Source organism: Ailuropoda melanoleuca, chromosome 19, assembly GCF_002007445.2.
Source record: "Ailuropoda melanoleuca isolate Jingjing chromosome 19, ASM200744v2, whole genome shotgun sequence".
Lineage (NCBI taxonomy): Eukaryota > Metazoa > Chordata > Mammalia > Carnivora > Ursidae > Ailuropoda > Ailuropoda melanoleuca.
The window spans coordinates 35460932-35480122 of NC_048236.1; the positions used below are offsets into that span (position 1 = coordinate 35460932).

The 19191-nt window shown below is 49.0% G+C and overlaps 1 protein-coding gene across 1 annotated transcript in view; it reads left to right on the forward strand.

The window, feature by feature from the left end:
• Positions 1 to 7: 7 nt before the first annotated feature.
• The window catches only part of NT5E (5'-nucleotidase ecto), a 45514-nt gene continuing 26330 nt past the window's right edge, over positions 8 to 19191 (forward strand). The window contains exons 1-2 of the mRNA XM_002923172.4: positions 8 to 395; positions 17588 to 17810. Of these exons, the coding sequence (XP_002923218.3) occupies positions 57 to 395; positions 17588 to 17810 (562 nt within the window). The 5' untranslated portion in view covers positions 8 to 56. The remainder of the gene's footprint in view (positions 396 to 17587; positions 17811 to 19191) is intronic.

The window sequence follows — 19191 nt, forward strand, 5'->3', positions numbered from 1 at the left end:
GCCCGGGCACCGAGCCTCCCGTCCCGCCGCCACTCACCGCGCCTCGCCCCGCGGCCATGGGTGCCCGAGCCGCACGAGCCCCGGCGCTGCGGCTCCTCGCGCTGGGCGCGCTGCTGTGGCCGGCGGCCGGCGCCTGGGAGCTCACCATCCTGCACACCAACGACGTGCACAGCCGGCTGGAGCAGACCAGCGAGGACTCGAGCAAGTGCGTGAACGCCAGCCGCTGCGTGGGCGGCGCGGCGCGGCTCTTCACCCAGGTGCAGCGGGTCCGCCGCAGCGAGCCGCACGTGCTGCTGCTGGACGCCGGCGACCAGTACCAGGGCACCATCTGGTTCACCGTGTACAAGGGCGCCGAGGTGGCGCACTTCATGAACGCCCTGCGCTACGATGCCATGGTAAGGGGGCGGCCGGCGGCCGGAACCGACGAGGACACCGGCGCGGAGCGGCGGCCGATGGGATGGCACCGCGTGGCCAGCCTGGGACGGCGCTGCGGGCCGTGGGGGAGAAGGCGCGACTCTGGCCGGCGAGCCAGGTGCATGCAGGCAGGGAAGTCCCTTGGGTGGTTCGTCTGAAACGGACCGATGTGGTTGGGCCCTCGGGACGAGACGGGGTGTTCGGAGGAGCGGGACTCAGCCCTACCTCCGAGGGCGCCGGCTGGTGTGCGTGGGAGCGTTGGCAATTACCCGGAATCGGGGACCGAAGCAGAACGCTTTATTTCGGTTTTATTGGAGGGAAAATTCGGGGTCAGAGAGGTTGAGTACAGTGTCCTCGTCACCAGCTCCAAAAGAGAGAGACTCGATAAGAAGGGATTCCAGATCCCGTACATGTCGGAGCTTGAGCCTGGTGAAGCTCCCAAGCTTGGGGTGGAATCCTGGCTCCGCTATCTTCGTGCGCGTTGAGTCTCTGCGCCTCAGTTCCAGCCTCTATAAAATGCGGATATCTGCCTCGGAGGGTTGCCTGGCGCGTAGCATGGCCTCTGTAAATGTTAGTTCCTATTATTACCAGATACCGCTCTACAGGTTTTTTAAAAAGAAGAAAGAAACTTCCAGAGAGAACGAAAATGCTGAAACACTGGGGTTGCAGAGAATTTCCATAAAACCAATTTGGCAGCACAGATTTAGAGAGTACAGCTGAAGAGATGAGGCACTTGAAACGTCCAAGAATTTAAGTCCAAGCTCCCAAATGGTCTGTGAAAGGCAATGCCTTATTTGTTGAACTGAACTCTAGAAAATGAGCAGAGAAGGTTTATGCAGTAATAATATGACCAAAACATATGTATAGTTTGCTTTTTCATCAAACCACCACCCGAGTTTAACCCAGTGTAAAATCCTAGAGTAAAGCGATTCAGTGAAGAAACAGGGGACAAGAAATCTTGAGAGCTTTAGAAGAGGAAGAAGAGAGCAACGGTTCGGGGGAAGGAAGGAGAGATGTGGTCCAGACTGGGGTACAGAGGGTTCACAATACACTTGGTATGAAAACAGGACAGAGGTTATTTTTTCCCTGGAAACTTGGGGAAAGGAGGACAGGAAAAGATAAGATAGAGCTCTTTGGTTTTTTCCACCAACAAGAAAGCTCATCCTAGAGAGATGAGAGATGGGCAGAGAGAGTTCCTCTCCATTCTGATTGTTGGTTGTAAGGTTATCAGAGACACTGAAAGCACAGCGATTCAAATGGATTCCTGTGCCTCTGAGTCCATGGTGGTGGGGGGCGGGGCTCACCAGCTTCTGTCTGACTCCACAGAAGAATGGGGGGTCTCAAGAACCCTGTATGCTCTCTTATCATTGGTATCTCCATAGCCCAAACTGCCTGATGCTTTGTGTGGGATAATGACAGAATAAATATTTACTGAATTGTATCATTACCAGCTTACATCTCCATTTCCTCCCAGAAGGGTAATATAAACATCATGTGAGTTTGTTTTGATTTCACATGTAAATCACCACTCTTAAACTTTTCTCTTTATGACACCCTTTTCTCCACAGCTATGTAAACTCCTTTTGGTGAAAAAAAAAATGAAGAATTCCTAGTTTTCCCTAATACTAATGTTTTCCTCTTTAAGTGAAATTGAGCCCATGATGTTAATCGCCCCATGGAGTGGTTATGATAGGACTCTAGGTGAGGCTGGAGCGATTTGGGGCAAGTTACAGCGCGTCACCACTGGGAAGTCTTTAGAAGGCTTTTTGTTGGATGGAATAATTTTCTTTCAAGTTTCACTCAAAATAATTGGACTGGGGCCTGAGGAAAAATAGGCTACTATATAATGTTGACAGGAGGTAAAGAGGGGGAGTGTGATGGCCACGTCCCTGATAGTGTTTCGTCATCTGTGCTGTTCTGGGGTTTGACAAACATGATTTGACCTGCGTAGAATTCTCGTGTTGTTATGCTTTAGTGTGTGATAAAGCTCTGCCGTATTCTTGTTTTACAGAGATTTTTCATTGTCACTTTGCTTATATTATACTATTCTCAGGGAATTTAGTGCTGTTCTGCTGTAAATGTTGGCCCACTCCACCCACTCACTCACCACATCTTCAATCCCAGGAAGCTGGAGATTCTGGTTAGCATGGAAAACCGTTGTCGAGGGGCATCTCCAGTTTTCTAGAAACTGGACTTGGTTAGAGGAGCCACGTCTAAGGACTCAAGGGTATAGAAGGCAAAGAGGAAGCTACTAGAATCTAGCTTCACCCCAGGAGATCCCGAGAGCAGGCGCCTCTGAGGGGGTGTAGACTTTCTAGACGTGTCCCAGCGAGCGCTGCTGGAGCGGTTCTGATACCTCGGAGGCCCTAAGGCGAGCCCGGAGACCCCCTAGACCCAGCTACCGGGCAGAAAGTTCTAGAGGGAGAATTTCAGAAGCCGCTAATTGGTGTCACTGTCTGGGTGGAAGCGTGCGTGTCCGCCGAGGCGTGAGGAGGGCAGCCCAGCTGAACTCACAGTGTGAGCCGCCCGTCCCTCTCTCCGAGCCTCCCGGTCCCTGACTGTGACACCCGAGGGATAACCGCCACCCCGCGGTGCAGGACTTCTGCGAGCCCTGCGTAAGATAACAAATGTAAAAATCGCCAGCACCCTGCTGGGTCACAGGAAGTGCTCAGTAGAGGTTAGTTCTGGGTCCCCTGGGGACAAAGGAGGAGGAGGAGGAGGGGGCCGCTGCGTGGAAGGGAAGCTTGGGTTTCACAGCGTCAGTTTATGTGACTCGGACTGCCTGGCATACTCCACCCCCTCCTCTGCCCCCTCCAACATCCTTTCTAAGGCCCATTGTGTAAACTGTTCTTAATGTTTACTCGGGGAGCGGACTTGTGAAAACCCCGGAGAGCACACAGTCTGAGAGATTCGCCTCAGGAGGTGGGATTCCCACCATCGGGGTACACTGGGGGGAACACAGCTTCCGGGGAGAAGGGCAGCCTCCTTCGTAGCTGGCCTTGGCTCCTGCACCCACTTTCTGTGCAAAAGACTGCAGCCTGAGCCTTGGCAAGCCACTCCTTGGTGCCTGAGCCCGAGGGCAGGGTGGGGACGGTGGCCCCTGCCTTACCGCTCCCAGGGGACCTCTCCTCAACTCTCCTTTCCTCAACGTTCCCCACCTCCTGCCTGAGCAACCCCTCTGTCTGATGTCCCAGTTTGTCTGTGTGTACTTGCAGAACTTTCATCGTGGTTAAAGGTCTTATGTTTCTAAATTATGCAACTCGTTCTATTGCTCAGATCATTCTGTTTCTTTTGTCCTCAAGTGGTTGGTTTTTTAAATTTTTTTTTATTTGAGTAGAGTTGACACACAATGTTACACTAGTTTCAGGTGTACAACATAGTGATTGGACAAGTCTATATGTTACGCTGTGCTCACAGCCAGTGTAGCCACTATGTGTCACCACACAGCCATACGGGCCTCTTATTCCTGCGAATTCTACATTCCGAACTAGAGGCCTGTATTTCCCACTCCCCCCAACTCATTTTGCCCAAGCCCACACCCCTTCCTTCCCTCTGGCAACTGTTAGCTTGTCCCCTGTATTTACAGGTCTGATTCTGCTTTTTTTTTATTATGTTCAGTTAGCCACTGTACAGCACATCATTAGTTTGTGATGTCGTGTTCAGAGGGATTCAGTAGTTATGTATAACACCCAGTGCTTGTCACAACACGTGCCCTCCTCAATGCCCATCACCCTCCCCCCACCCCCTCCCCTAGAAACCCTCAGTTTGTTTTCCAGGGTCCATAGTCTCTCGTGGTTCATCTCCCCCTCTGATTTTGGCTTTTTTTTTTTTAGATTTTATTTATATATTTGACAGAGACAGAGACAGCCAGCGAGAGAGGGAACACAAGCAGGGGGGGTGGGAGAGGAAGAAGCAGGCTCATAGCGGGGGAGCCTGACATGGGGCTCGATCCCAGAACGCCAGGATCACGCCCTGAGCCGAAGGCAGACGGTTAACGACCGCACCACCCAGGCGCCCCTCTGATTTCGGCTTTTTTAAGCCGGTTGTTTTCACGCTTGTCTGTGTCACTGTGTCGGCTCTGTGTGTGCATCAGGCTGCACAGAGCCCTCCATAGATTTTACCATCCTCTCCCCCCAACCCCGTGATGGTTTAGGGCGGCACCAATACGCTGCTCTGAATAGCTTCCTGCACGTCTGCCTGTGAGGGTTTCTTTGGGGTCCATAGCCGAGGGCAGAATTGCTGGTCACAGGGATGTTACCCTTACTTTGACTGAGGGCTGCCTCAGTGACTGGAGTGCTCTGTTCTCCCCAGTCTACACACCCACACAGGTGTGAAGCCCCCAATCCTTACCTGTATCCTGCAGCATTATCCAGCTTTCCAGTAGGTATGAAATGTCATCTCATTATTTGATCTTCTATTTTCCTAATAACTGGTGACTTTGGGTTATTTACTTTTCGAGTTTCCTCCTCCTTAATTGCATGTTCTCATTCTTTACTCTTTTTTAAAAAATTAGGTTGGGGGCGCCAGGTGGCTCAGTCGATTGAGTGTCTGCTCTTGGTTTCTGCTCGGGTCATGATCTCAGGTCCTGGAAAGACACCCCCCCCCCAGTTGGGCTCTGCACTCAGCAGGAAGTCTGCTGGAGATTCCCTCTCTTCCCCTGCCCCTCCCCGCACTGGAATGCTTGCCCTCGCTCTCTAAATAAATAAATAAATGGGGGGAGGCCTGAGTGGCTCAGTCAGTTAAGCGCCCCACTCTTGCTTTTGGCTCAGGTCATGGGAGATGGAGCCCCACGTAGGGCTCCCCACTCCGTGGAGAGTCTGCTTTCCCCTGCCCTTCCCCCCACGCACGCACTTGCACATGGGCACGATTTCTCTCTCAAAAATAAATAAATCTTTAAATAAATAAGTTTAATCTATTATTCGTGATTTTCAGCCAGCTCATCTCTGAGGTTACACCCATTTCTAAACAAATCATCCTAAGAAGTGTTTTGATTCAATTTCAGTTCAGTGAAATGTTTTGATTCAGTGAAGGGGCAGGAGGATGGGGCCGAGGTGCAGAGGCAGGAATCTGCAAGATTCTGGGCCAGCCTGGAGCAAAGCTGAGGTAGCAGGAATTAAGGGAGATGAGGTTGTATATGGCTGAAAGGACACCCTGAAAAGTTTGGGCTCTCTTCTGTTGTCACCAGTGGGGGGTGGATGGGCACTGGAGGTTCTGAGCAGAGGATGACTGTGGTATAATAAAAAATAGATATTTCATCTTTAGTCCCAGTTCCTGGCACACAGCTCCCCAAACCCTTGGAATCTCCTGAGTGATAAGAGTCTTTTGTATGCTAATGAGATGATTGATGAATGGGGACCACTAGATAGCTCCAGAAGGAGGACTGGCAGTCAGAAATTCCAAGCCACGATTAGAGGATTGGAACTTTCTGCCTCCCCTCAACCTCGTGGGAGGGGAGAGTGGCTGGAGATTGAGTTTATCAGCAATTCCCAGTGATTTAATCGATCGTGCGTATGTGATAAAAACCCCCGAAATGATGCAGTTCAGAGAGCTTCTGGTTTGGTGAACACACTGAGGTACCGGGAGGGTGGTGTGCCCAGGGAGGGCACAGAAGCTCTACCAGCCCCTGCATACCTTGCCCTATGCATGTCTTCTGCTTGGCTGTCCCTGAGTTGCAGCCTTTATAATATATCAGTAATAGTAACTGAGGCGCTTTCCTGAGTTCTGTGAGTTGTTCTAGCAAGTTCTCAAACCTGCGGAGGGAGTCATTGTTGGACACCCTGCTGGTAACCTCAGAGAACTGGAGAATTGGTTGATGTGAGAAAAACCGCTCCGTGACGTAGGGAAATCACAGTTTTGGGGGATGAGCAGAAATGGATGGGAAGCTGAGGCCCCGCGAAGAGGATGGAGAAGCGGCTGGGCAGCAGTCTAGGGTGAGATGGTCCTGAACTATGGTGACGGGAAAGAAAGTCTGAGTCCACGGGAACGTTTCAGCGGGTAGGCGGTATGGCGTGGGGTCAAGAGGGTGACCTCTGGGGTGACTGCCTGGGATCCAGTCCCCTCCCTGCCACTTAAAATTTGTGGACCAATAGCAGGTTGTGTAATCTCGCGAAGCCCCCATTTCTCCATGTGTAAGATGGGCGCGATGACAGTCTGCACCGGAGAGGTTGTTGTGGGGTTGAAAGGACACCATAGTTCATGGAAGTGCTTGGCACAGCCTGCCAGCTCACGGTAAGGGTTAGGAAGTGCTGGCCCTGCTCACCTTCTCAGGGCAGGGGTGACTCAGGAGAGGGTGCGATCAAAAGATGGCTAAGAGGGTTCAAGCCAGGTGCCCTGGGAGAGTCCATGCACGGGAGCACGATTCTTCTACTTAGCCTTACCCCCTGACAGCTGAAGCCTGCTGTTTGCAGCACAGAAATGCAGTCTAAAGGCTCCTCCTGAGCTTACTGGACAGCACTGGACCCTGTGGACCGGTGGCAGACGGGGCAGTGGAAAGAGATTTGGATGGGACATCACGACACCCAGGTTTTCTTCTTGCCTCTTCCTACTATCTGCTGCATGGGTTTGGGCAGGGGATTCCTCATCTATAGGACAGAGGAATTGGAGAGGGTGGCCTGTTGCATGTCACTCAGTGGCTCAGGCCCTGCCCTGCCCTCTGTCTTGCTTCTAATCTGCCAATATGACTTGGTTTGTCCCAGAACTTAATTTTACATCAATGCTAAGTTTGCTTGACAGCTCTCTTATGTCTCCTTCACAGTTACTGTCATGACAGCTAATTCCTTGTAGGGAGATGGCTTGGGTCTTCTCCTGGGTACCCTTCCATTGGTTACTGTTTCCAGATAAAGAGGTTCTCGGGATTTAGATGGAGCCTTACTCTGTTTGTAATAGAAAATGATGGCCTAAGGAATGGTGGGATGATGAGCCCAATTTCAAGCCTTATTGTCTTTACAGCCCATTTATTCGTTCAGTCCACAAATATTCACTAAGCACTACATGTGCCAGGCTCCATGCTAAGTGGTGAGCAGAGCAAATCAGACCTGCTAAGGAGAAACCCGCTATTTGGTGCATAGAAGGCAGTGCCCAGTTGAGCCCTTCTTGACCACATAGAGAGCCTGGGCAAGACCTAAGAAGGAGGGGGATAAGCAAAGCATAAATGACTGAAATTCTAACACCTGACCTTGGGAATTCAAGAACCAAAGATCTGGTCTGCAGAAGACACAACGTCAAGCCCTCAGATGTGTCATATATGCCCAAATGCATAGTGGGCATGTTTCCTCTTTTCCCCAGAAAACTAATCCTGAGCAAAGAAAAGTCACCTTCCATTCAGGTGCTTTCAAAGTCTCTCACGTCAAAGAAACTCTCAGAATTGCTTTATCTTCGATAACAAGCCTATGTTTGAGGAAGACAACTTAGCAATGCTAGTTCGTGAAGTTTGAAAGAGGTATATTGATGGCAGTCATTTGGGTTTTTTTGGTTTGTTTGGTTGGTGGTTGTTTTTTTTTTTTTTCCCCAAGGCAAGGAAAGTCAGTAGCAAAGAAAATTACACTCGTCTGGGTAGTTGCGGATCCCCAAGCCTCAGTGATGTCAATGGCCCCCACCCCATCCTGTGGCTGTGGTTGTGGCCTTTCCACTTCCTCTCTTCCAGAGTGAGTTCCCAGCCAGAGCTGGGCTGAATGAGACCAGGCCAAGCAGGAGAGGGAGGAAGCAAAGGCAGGTTCTTAGCTCATCTTGTCCTTGTTCTGGCATCTGCGTTTCCTTAACTAAAAATTGGGGGAAAAAACCAAACAAATCACTCATTAGCAGCTTTCTGCAGTTCATTCACAAATACATCTGAATACTGCGTGAACTCCTTCCGTGTCTATTTTCCTCAACCACGTAATTAGAATTTGATAATTCTCTTGACACTTCTTTTCCCTCCCTTGAATAATTGATTCCATACATAAACCACACATTGGTGTCCCTCACAGATATAGTGACACCTGCTTGGAACCCAATTAGGTGAGCAGGTGACTCTAAATGTAATATTGTTATGCGTATTTTACACAGAGAGAGTTTGTAAATTTTTCCATCTGTTGTGGAAAATGTGAAATGCTGTCTGTTCAGCACTTGTTTGTTCATTCATTCAACAAACATTGTGTACATGAGCTGACATGAGCCCCAGGATCCTTTCTGTCATTCAGTCAGAGGCTGCATTCACTTGCCAGGACCCACACGCCCTAGCCCACAACTAGGGGTCAGGGGGAGCACAACCCAGCCCCATTGTGGAATAGGCCAGGCTCTCCCCATAACCCTCCCATTATGAGGTGTGCCGCAGCCCCCCATCCTTAGTGGGATGAGCCAGTGTGTACATGGCTAGCTAAATATCTATGCTGCCAATTTCCGAAGGATGGCTTTTTGATGCTGCGATTGATTTCCGTGGATTAGAACAAATCATTTTCCTCTGCCTCACTCATACTGCACTAAATCAGTTATTTCCTTCCTTTTTCTTGTGAATTCATGTTGAAGCCTCTTGTCTTCACTTGGAGCGTTTGAATGCCTCAGCCCTTGTGTGTTCATCGCGCCATTTGTCTATACAGTTGACACCATTTGCCTGTGAGCCTCTCCTGACCAGCGCCAAGGAGGCAGGGATCACACTCTGAGCCTCTTTGGTCTTTCGCGGGCAGCGTGTGCCCGTCTCTTTGGCTGCCTGTCTCACGCTTCCTTCCCTGTGGTTCCCACGTGGTTTACATATGCGTGCATGGATGGACAGATGGACGTGCTCATGTCTTGCCCTCTCCCTGTCTGCCCTGTCAGCTTCCTGAGGACAGGGACTGGGGCCTTGTTACTTGGCACTCTAGAACCCTATGGGAAGCTGGTTGAGTGATAGCCATCCCTTCCAGGTCTTTCCCTTAGGGGCACTTTGACAGAGTGGTTGAGGCCTTGGATGCTTAAGCCTCACTACCTTCATTCAAACCTCGGCTCTGCCACTTGCTAGTGGTGGGAACCCTGTGCCTCAGGTTCCCATCTATGAAAAGGACAAGTAATAGCCTTGCCTGATAGCATTGTGAGGATTAAATGAGTCAATCTGTGAACAAGGCCTGGCCATGTAGCATGAGAGTCTTAACGATCAACCTTTCTTTTTGTCATATTTTTTGTGTTTAAAAAACTCCTCCTTGAAATTCCCTTAATGTCAAATTCCCTGGTAATTTTTACAGTCCTCTGAGAACAGAGCTGAGGCTCTAAATGTCCCCTTTCAAATTCAGATATAGATAGCCTTTGATAGACCAAACAGTTGGTCTCCTTAGCAGATTTCCAATAGGAAGAGACTCTAAAAAGTTCCATTTTCTCCCTAACTGCCCTCATGAAATCTAAATAATGTTCCCGTGTATACATACAAGACACACAAAACAGTTAAACAAACTTTTTTTAAGAATCTGTTTCATTCACAAAGGCCAGTACGTTACTAGGGAAATGGAAAGAAGAGAAGCAGGCCGATTGCCCGGAGAGGGTCAGCTGGGAACAGTGATGCAGTGGGCTAAACTTTTCACCTGCTTCCAAGCAACTTGGTTTCTCTTATTTCACAAGATATTGCTCAACTGTTTACCAAGTTCTTTTAAAAACCCTCCCACCTTTGAAAAGTTTTAATGTCTCGCGTACTGCATCAGAGTCGGGCGGAGCCTATGAAAAGGAGCAGGTAGGGCGGTGGTTTTATCGCTCATTCAGCAAACAGCGGCAGGGCACGGGTGCCATCAGGGCTCGGTCGCTGTCACCAAAGGCAGAGGGAGAGTCGCTGCCACTCCCGCCTCTGGGAGAAAGACGTGTGAACCAATAGCCACGACAAGGTCAAGTGGCGTCAGAGACGTGCGTTTGAGGTGTGGCAGATGCGGGTGTCTACCGTGGAGGTGACACAGAGGGCTCCACAGGGAGGTCACGCCGACCCGCATCTGAGGCACGTCACGGCGTGGATAGTTGCCTGTTCCTGGAACTGAGGGCCCTTGAAGTTTGGCAGAAGCAATGAACCAGCTCAGGGAGGTCGGGAAGGGGTTGCTGTGGAGTCTGAGGACTGGAGAGTGCGTTCAGTGGGACGCGGGAGGCCCTGGAGCAACTCTACGCAGGGGCTAGACGCAGTCGTGGGCATGCTTTTGGAAGTGCATTCTGGGTGAATGGACAGGAGGGCTGAGAGCCTGGTGGCCAGGAGACTGACTCGAAGACTCCAGCAAGGCCTGGGTGAGAAGCGAGGAAGCAGAGCGGGCAGTGGGGTGTGGTAGAGAAGACCCCTGAGAAGGGATAATGTCGGAGCTGTAGCAACAGGACTTCGTGGCTGGCTGGCCGTGTTGGGGGCGGGGGGCGGGGGGACAAGGGGACGGCTTCCCAGGTGTTTCACGGTAGCTGTAGAAGGTCTTTTCCAACACCTGGGACCTCACAGGTGTCTCATGCACAAGCTTACTGGGGATAAGTGTCCTTCTCTGCTGGTCGTTGGTCTGGCAGGGGACTCCTCAATAGCCAGCCGTGAGGGAGGAGTGGGGAGCCATGGGGATCGTGTGGGAGAGAGTGCAGTGACCACCAAACTACCCCCAGGCAGCTCCCTACCGTGTCCCCTGAAACGAGTCAAGAAAGGGGTCCGGTCATCTGTCCCATGGGCCCCGTCCCAGCGGGCACATTGTCAGTGTCTGGCTTCAAGCTGGGCAGGCCTGGGTTGGACAGAGGAAGGGATCATTCCAAATCTTGGAAAAAATCTAAATTTTCTGGTAACACTTGGAATAAAAATTCTAGGTAGATTCTGACCCAGGAGCTCACCAGAGCTGGGCCACTGTGGCCTCTTCACAGCTTTATTTATTTTGGGACACAAGGCCCAGTCGAGAAGGCTGGATGTGTATGAGAGACACACCAAACAGGTTCTTGGCCTGTGAGGCTTTCTCAGGTCTCAGGGCTTTGCAGCCTCCTTGCCTTTTATGGCCAAGTTTCCTGCTTAAATTATTACCCTGGCTGCTATGACCATTCATCAGAGGCTTTCAAAACAGAACTCTTTACCGGTTTGGGACTAGAGGTTGGAGCGACTATGTCTTGTAACCACCTTTTCCGCTGCAGCGCGCGGAGACATGACGACGCGAGGACAGCATTCTCGGTGGCGGAGGAGGCCACCACCGGCAAGCAGCCTAGGGGCGGGAAACCAACGGCTCCAGCCTTAGGAATTAATTCTCTGGCTCTTTCCTCCCCTCCCACCAATTATTTATTTACTTGTTCATTTATTCAGTAAATATTTACCAAGTATTTCCCCTGTGTCAGAGATATTTTAATGAAATAACGCATATTGTCTATTGCTTTGATCGATCAGCTGTAACGGGAGAGATCAGAAAGGGAAGATTTCTCCATAAAAGCAAAACATTCCAGAATAATGAAAGACCTTCCTAGAAGGCCATCAGACAGCCACTGACTTCCTTGTCCCCTCCTGCAGACCGCAAATGAATCCCAGGGTCAGGGCTCAGGTGGACCCGCTCCCACCACGGAGGGCTCTCTCTCTCTTCCTCTCAGCCTGAGGCGTGTCTCACTATTTCTTCTGTCTGTCCACTTGTTCAGGACCGGAGCCTCAAGACCAAAGGGCCCATTTGTTCACAGGTGAAAGGAGGAAATGAATAATAGCGGCAGCTCCTAGGAGGAGCCTTGGGAAAGAAAAGACCTGAGAGTGGGCACCCAGGCTCCGAGGACAGTGCAGTCGGGCCCGTCTGTGTGGCTGCTGAATTCAGTAGCGGAGTCCAGCCACACTGAGAGACAAGTCAGGAAGGATTCAGCTCTCTTTCTTTGAAAGCATGGCCTCTAACATTTGTTACTCACTGAAGGTATATTTTATTTTTGTGAGAACTCAATAAATAGATGCCATACAGAATTATTACCTTAGGGCAACATGAAAAATTAATTTCATCTCCAGCGCCAGCTCTAGTTAATGGACAGTAACTCCCTGCAGGGCTAAGGTAAGAAGGATTCTGCAGCTCAGTCCAAGCACAGTGGGAAAGGTTAAATCAATCAGTTAGCATCTTTCATGGACAGAGGAAAGGTACAGGAGAATGACATTACGACGTCATGTATCTGTTTGCACTGCATCCAAGAGACAATACTTCAACTTTAGCTTCAGTTCCGTTGGGCATACGGTGCATTTGGAAATAAAATGACTAGAGATTTGATCACCTCGTAATCATCTGAAAATGTGTCTAAGTAAGGAAATTGCCAGTCCACAAAGGGAAGGTTGACTTTGGCCTGTATCCAGAATGCGTGAGAATGGTAACTGATGTGTAGACGCAAGCTTTCCCTCACTCCTCACTGCAGGGTGTTGTTAATAATCCAACGAGAAACTTGGAGCCAGAAGTCTTCGGGTATCTTCGTTGTTCCATTGCTGCCTCGTATGACCTGAAAAACCCTGGGCTTTATCTTTAGTCAACATAGAGTTTCTCCAAAGCCACGGCTAGACTTTGACAAATTGTCCACATCAAATGTAAATATTAACAGACACCTGCAGAAGGTGTTAAACAAATCAGACTCTGTGCCTCAGAGTTGATGTGATGAGAGCCCCTGTAACCAGAATCACAGAAGAGTCAGACCTCCTTCTGCACTCACAGTTGTGTTTAGCTTTAAATGCCGGCAACATTTCAGGGACTTAAGGGGCTGAACACGCTGGGCTGGGCTAGATGGAAAGTGAGGAAAGATTTTTTCATGTCCAAGAACACATTTTTTTTTCTTTTTTGTCTTTTTAAATAGCACTTTAGGCTTCTGCACAAAGAAAGCAGTGAGGGCGAGGAGCCAAGGCTAGACCAGAGGCTCACATTCAATTTCTGTGATTTAGGTGTTGGAGATACTGAAGAAGGTCATTTTGCTACGCTCAGCTGTATTCAACTACAGAACAGTGCATTTGGTGAAATTTAGTGTTTATAGTGAAAATACGCAAGATTACAATAGGTCTAGAATCAGTGAGTGAATAGGGTTAGTAAGCGAATGAGGCTAATATTAGAAATCAAATGTTTAAGGGGGAATGAAGCATGAGAGACTGTGGACTCTGGGAAGCAAACTGAGGGCTTCAGAAGGGAGAGGGTGGGGGAATGGGATAGGCTGGTGATGGGTATTAAGGAGGGCACGTATTGCATGGTGCACTGGGTACTATATGCAGACAATGAATCATAGAACATTGCATCAAAAACTGGGGATGTACTGTATGGTGACTAATATAACAAAATAAAAGTTATTTTAAAAAAAATCAAATGTTTGGAAAGCAAAAATAAAAAGAGGGAGAGAGCATAAGAATATGATTCAGGTCAGAAAAAACACTTGCCCGATGTGGGGATTATAGCATTCCTGGCAAGTAACAGATTAACTCAGATTAGGATTGGTTATTAAAGCCATGGGGGAAGCTTTGGGCAGAGCAGCAAAAAATGGACACGCACACATAAGGAAAGGTACGGGAATTTTCAGAGAAGACCAGAAAAGGCATACGGTACTGCAGTATGAATTTGCATAAATTTTCTTACGTTTGTGCTGCACATGCCCCATAAGATGTAAAGGGACGTGGAAAGATGACCTGCCCTGATAGGTTCTATCTTTCATTGCTCTGAATGCTCTTGGACAGACTCTTCTGAGGTATTTTCATGTTAATAAAAAAAAAATAGAAATGAATAAGAATCCATGTATTTCTATATCGTACACCTGAAACTAGTATGACACTATGTTAACTAACTGGAGTGAAAGTAAAAACTTTGAAAAATTGTATGTAACACGTGTCTTGAGCACTTGCTATATGCCAGCAGGGAGCTTGGTCAACACAAGTGAGTGGTGCGCTCCTCGTTCCAAAGAGCTCGTGAATAATGAAGTTGTAACAAATGCGACGGAGGAGAAACAGGTCGGAAAAAGTCAAGGGGGGGGAAATGAAAATATGAGTTTACAAAGAAAATAGAATTTACCAAGGAATCTTTTGGCAGAGGAATTTTTGTAGGGAGAGTTAGCTGTGTATAGAAGAAAGAAATTCGTCAGAGACCCTTCCGCTCACTCAGGTGTCCATCCGGTGTGCACCGTTGCTCTGCTCCAGAGGGACTGAGTGGGCGGGTGCAGGGCTGCACAGATGGGACCATCAGAGCAGAGGAAGTCCTGCTGGAAGGCTCATCACACTTCAGGAGCTGAAGTCACTGGTTGACTAAAGGGGTAAAGGCACGGTACAAAAAGGAATACTTCTGTTCTACTCAATTCTATCCATCTACCTATCTGTATTTCAATCAACCAGTCATCATTTGCCTGTTATATACAAAGGCAGAAAGATGAGAGAGAGCATGAGAACTGCAGGTACTTAGGCTTTTATTCAGAGTGCCCCCTATCTGCTAGGCCTTATGCAGAGCTCTTTCTATCCAAGCATAGAGGTTAAGAAGGTTGGAGTCAAACAGAAGCTCTACCACTTACTAATTGTGTGACCTTGAACAATTCATTCAATGTCTCTAGATCTGTTTTCATTTGTAAAATGATAATAGTAATAATACCAATCTCACAGCACAAAACCAGGTTTTCTTAACAAAAGCACTTTGCATGATGCTGGCGTATGGCAAGTACTTAGTAAATGCTGTTTCATTTTTATTACAACCTTTGTCTTATTCACTGTGCTTCCAGAGGAAGCTGTGGTTTGTAATTGTGCTGCGGTGGAGCTCATGAGTGGTGGAGCCAGCCCTGCCTGGTTGTCTCATACTTAGCAGATGGTGGGTGTCAGAAATAAGGCTGGAGGGGAAGGCAAGACCAGATCTCCAAGAGCCTTATTACACGAGCAGTGGAGAGTCACTGTAAGACGTTGGGGTCGAGATTGACAAGATAAACTTTGCATTTAGAAAGATTCTTCTGGCCACACTACCGTGAATGGTTTAGAGAAGGGAATGGCGCTAGCTGAATACCAGTGAGGAGGCTGTGGCAGTGGTCCAGGAGGGAATGGGTGAGGAATGCATGGGGGGGGTGGATGAAACAGAGCATTTAGGCAAAGGTGAGATGCTGGTGGGGGGGTGAGGGAGAACTAGCAAGTGGGGGGCATTCAGCTGCTCTGGGGTTTCTGGCTTCCTTGACTGGGTGGATGGTGGCAACATGGAGAATCTCAGAGGAAGGGGCTTTGAGCATGGTAAATGTGGGTGCTTGTGAGTCCTTGGAGGGAAGCATCCACGTGGCAGCTGGACATAGAGAACTCAAGGTCGGGGGAAAGTCAGGACTGCAGATGTTCACTTCCAAGTGGAAGATGTGAATGTGAAGGAGGTAATTCAGCCGGTCCATGCTCAGCCCTGAGTGCCCAGATCAGGGCTCCTCTCTCCACAGAGCTAGGAAAAGATAGCCGTCCCCACTTTCAGGATGTTACACTCTAGTCAGGGGAGGAGACATCAAACAAGTCACAAGTGAATGAAACAGGTAACTTCAAGTGTCGCCGAACGCTAGCGACATAATGCTGCGGGTAAACTGCAGAGTGGCTGACACGTGGATAATCTGCCGTGAGGAATGAGAGAGATGCTCAAATTTAAAGACGTGGCAGTTAGACCACACAGTTCATGGTCATTTCATAAGGAAGACTGTTTTCACCACAGGAAGAAACCATGATGTTCCCAAGAGAAGATAGAAAGACAATTACCCAAGACTGGGAGACCCTTTAAGACTTAGGTCGGCCTTTAAGGGAGAAGTAATTAGTTAAGAGGAAGAAATAAAAATGAGTGGATACTCAGGGGGCTGGGGGAGAGAGGCAAATTCACACATTCTGCGTTTCATCAGGGAGACAAGTATGTGGGAATGTGAAGACATTGTGGTGTTTTGTGTGTAAAAAGCTATGCATGGGGACATAACAAGCACTCTTCGAGCCACAGATGCTCACAGGTACCTGCATGGCTAGTGAGGGGCCACGGCGCTGAGCAGGGTGGAGGCAGCAGGACACAGGGGTGCAGGGAGCACACAGTCTGGCGAGGCCCTCATGAACACGCTGAACACACCTTCAGAGTGTAGAATGTGCTAGGAAAGGAGTGGGGCCCCTGAGAGAATCCAGGAGGGCCCTAATCTCGGTTGACAGGTCACCAGCCAGCACTTCCAGGTCTGCTCCCAGATGACCAGCGAAGTGAAGCAAACTCAGTTGTGGTATTTAGAAAGCTTGAGACTCACTGGTTTAAGTACTAAGTTAGGAAACAGCGTGCCAGAGCAGGTAAGCAGGTGCCTGGCGGAGATAAGCTTATGGGAGAGACCAAGAGAGGCCAAGAGAGGAAGGGGATGGAAGGTTTTTCAGGGGAGGTGGCCAGAATGCCGTGTTTTGTCAGTTTTACTCTGGGGGAAGTTGCCAGATGTCAAAGCTGTTGTTTTGGACCCAGGGACCACTCCCAGAGCAGTGAGGACTGGGAGAGAGCAAAGAAAGCGGGAGACAAGGGCATCTTTAAACCATGTCAGTTCCCCACCAGGTCCTGTGCTCAGAGTGGGCCAACAACCCTGCACCATCCCAATCTTCCTTGGATGTGAAACTGCTGGGAACGAAACCCAGGGGGCCCAGAGCTGCCCGAAGGAGGAGACCCATGCCACCCTGTACGATGAGGAGAAAGCCGTCTCCACATGTTGGCCGTTGGGGATCTTTATTTTCCCCAAAGAATTAGAGGACCACACAGTGGGAAGAAAGAGTTGTGGGAGCATCAGGGAGGAACGAGGGAGGAGATGTGAGGATGGGACAAGGAGAGGCTCTGGTCTATCAACAGTACATTTCCAGTCGCCTTTTGCTAAAGTCCTGTTAATTTTAATGGTTCTCCCAGCAGATGAGTGGTCAGAACAGTTGGGTGGGGAGGTTGAAATACGGCTCTATGAGAGAAAACAGAGCCTGGAAAGGCTGGGCAGAGCTTAGGAAATGCAGATTCTCAAACTTGCCCAGATCTGGGGGTGGCAGGACAGTGGACGTGTAGCCAGCTTTCCGGGCAGCTGCTGCATGCATCCCTGCTACCATCAGAGCAGGACCTGGGAAGCGATTCTCACCTGAGCCTGAAGATCTGTGTTTCCCTGCGCCCAACCCCAGGGGCACTGAGTAAAATCTCCGAGGATGATGGAGGTCATGGGGTCGGCTCCAAAGGCCCCATCAGGCTTGGGAGCCACTGGGCTAATGTTATATTCTTTACAGTATGTTTTTGTTGGAAATTCCAGAGGACCTAATTCTTATTCTCTTTTCCCTTTCTACCAGGCACTGGGAAATCATGAATTTGATAATGGTGTGGAAGGACTGATTGATCCACTCCTCAAAGAGGCCAAATTTCCAATTCTGAGTGCAAATATAAAAGCAAAGGGGCCACTAGCATCTCAAATATCAGGACTTTATTTGCCCTATAAAATTCTTCCTGTTGGTGACGAAGTTGTGGGAATTGTTGGATATACTTCAAAAGAAACCCCTGTTCTCTCAAATCCAGGTATTTTCTACTTTATAGCACTCATTGGTTGCAAATAGATGTATTAAATCAGAGCTTGGCATGATTTTTATGGACCGGGGGTAAAAGCAGGAAGACCTGTGATGTTGGGTAAGTAGTCTACTTAGGAAAACGTTGATGAGACCAGTCTGCCGGCTCCCGTTATTCTAAATGACTTTGTAAAGACATTGCTCTTTTGTTCAGTGAACTTCTTTGTTGACATACACAGTATCTTTGTTTAATTCAGTGCATTCAAAATTGGGCAAGAAAGCTATTTACATCCAGTGTTAACATTACAGAGTCATTTCCTGGAGAGTGAAACATAATTCACTGCCCTTTTCCTGTGGAGTCAGAGAGCCCAGAGCTAGGGTTTTGCCTCAATTTACCTTACCTTTCCTTTTCTAGGATGATCATTATATGTCTAGTTAACTTTCCTTTCTCCTTTTTCATTATTTATTTTTTCTTTTTAATGACTTTGTTGTATCTGGCTTTCTGAGGAATACATATCCTTGAAAAGTCCTATGGTATATATATCCTAGTATAAATATCTTATATATACTATATATCATATAATATATATCTATATATTTATATACATGCATTCACATATAATTCTAAAGTTATTCAAGAAACACTTTGAGCCACTTTTACAGGAACACTTTGACCGAAACACTTTGGCAGTGAAAAAGAAATTGACATTTTTTCTAAATTATCCAAATCAGCTTTCTTCCCATATTTGAAGAAAAAAAGGGAAACTAGCAGGAATAAAAGGTGCAGCATAGGAACTTAGTGGTGTTGTGTGGTGACAGATGGTAGCAGCCCTTGCACCGAGCTTATTGTAAAAAAAAAAAAAACCCGAAAAACAGGAGAAGTTAAACTAGGAGCTGGCTTACTGGAAGCGGGTCATGAAGCACTAACTGATAACGGAGATAGGATCGTTCAGCAGTTAGCAAAGTCGTCTAGTCCTGGTTGTAAGAGTCCGTGCCGGCCATCGGGAAGGTCGGTCCTGAGCGCGGTGCTGCTCTGAGGGCAGAGGCTTCTGCAGCCGGGTGGGGGCGGGGGGCAGGGCCTGCAGGGGGCAGGTAGACATCCGTCCCCCAGGGGACGGAGCCTCTGCACGCTGTGTGACACCGGCTCACCACGGAGCTGCGGTCGAGGTCACTGTGGAGCCTGGAGGCGGCGGTGGCCAGGATGAGTCACCGGCCTTCAGCGTGTTCAGAAGCGCGCCTCTAGACGCTGTGTGGTCCCCTGGGCCGTCCCCGCGGACAGTCGCAGTCTGCGCTCCACCCCACGCAGCCTGACCACGGTCCTCTCCTCCCCACTGCTCCCCGCCGGGGATCTGACCCCCCCTGGGGCTAAGGGGGGCTGCACCTTCCGCTTCCTC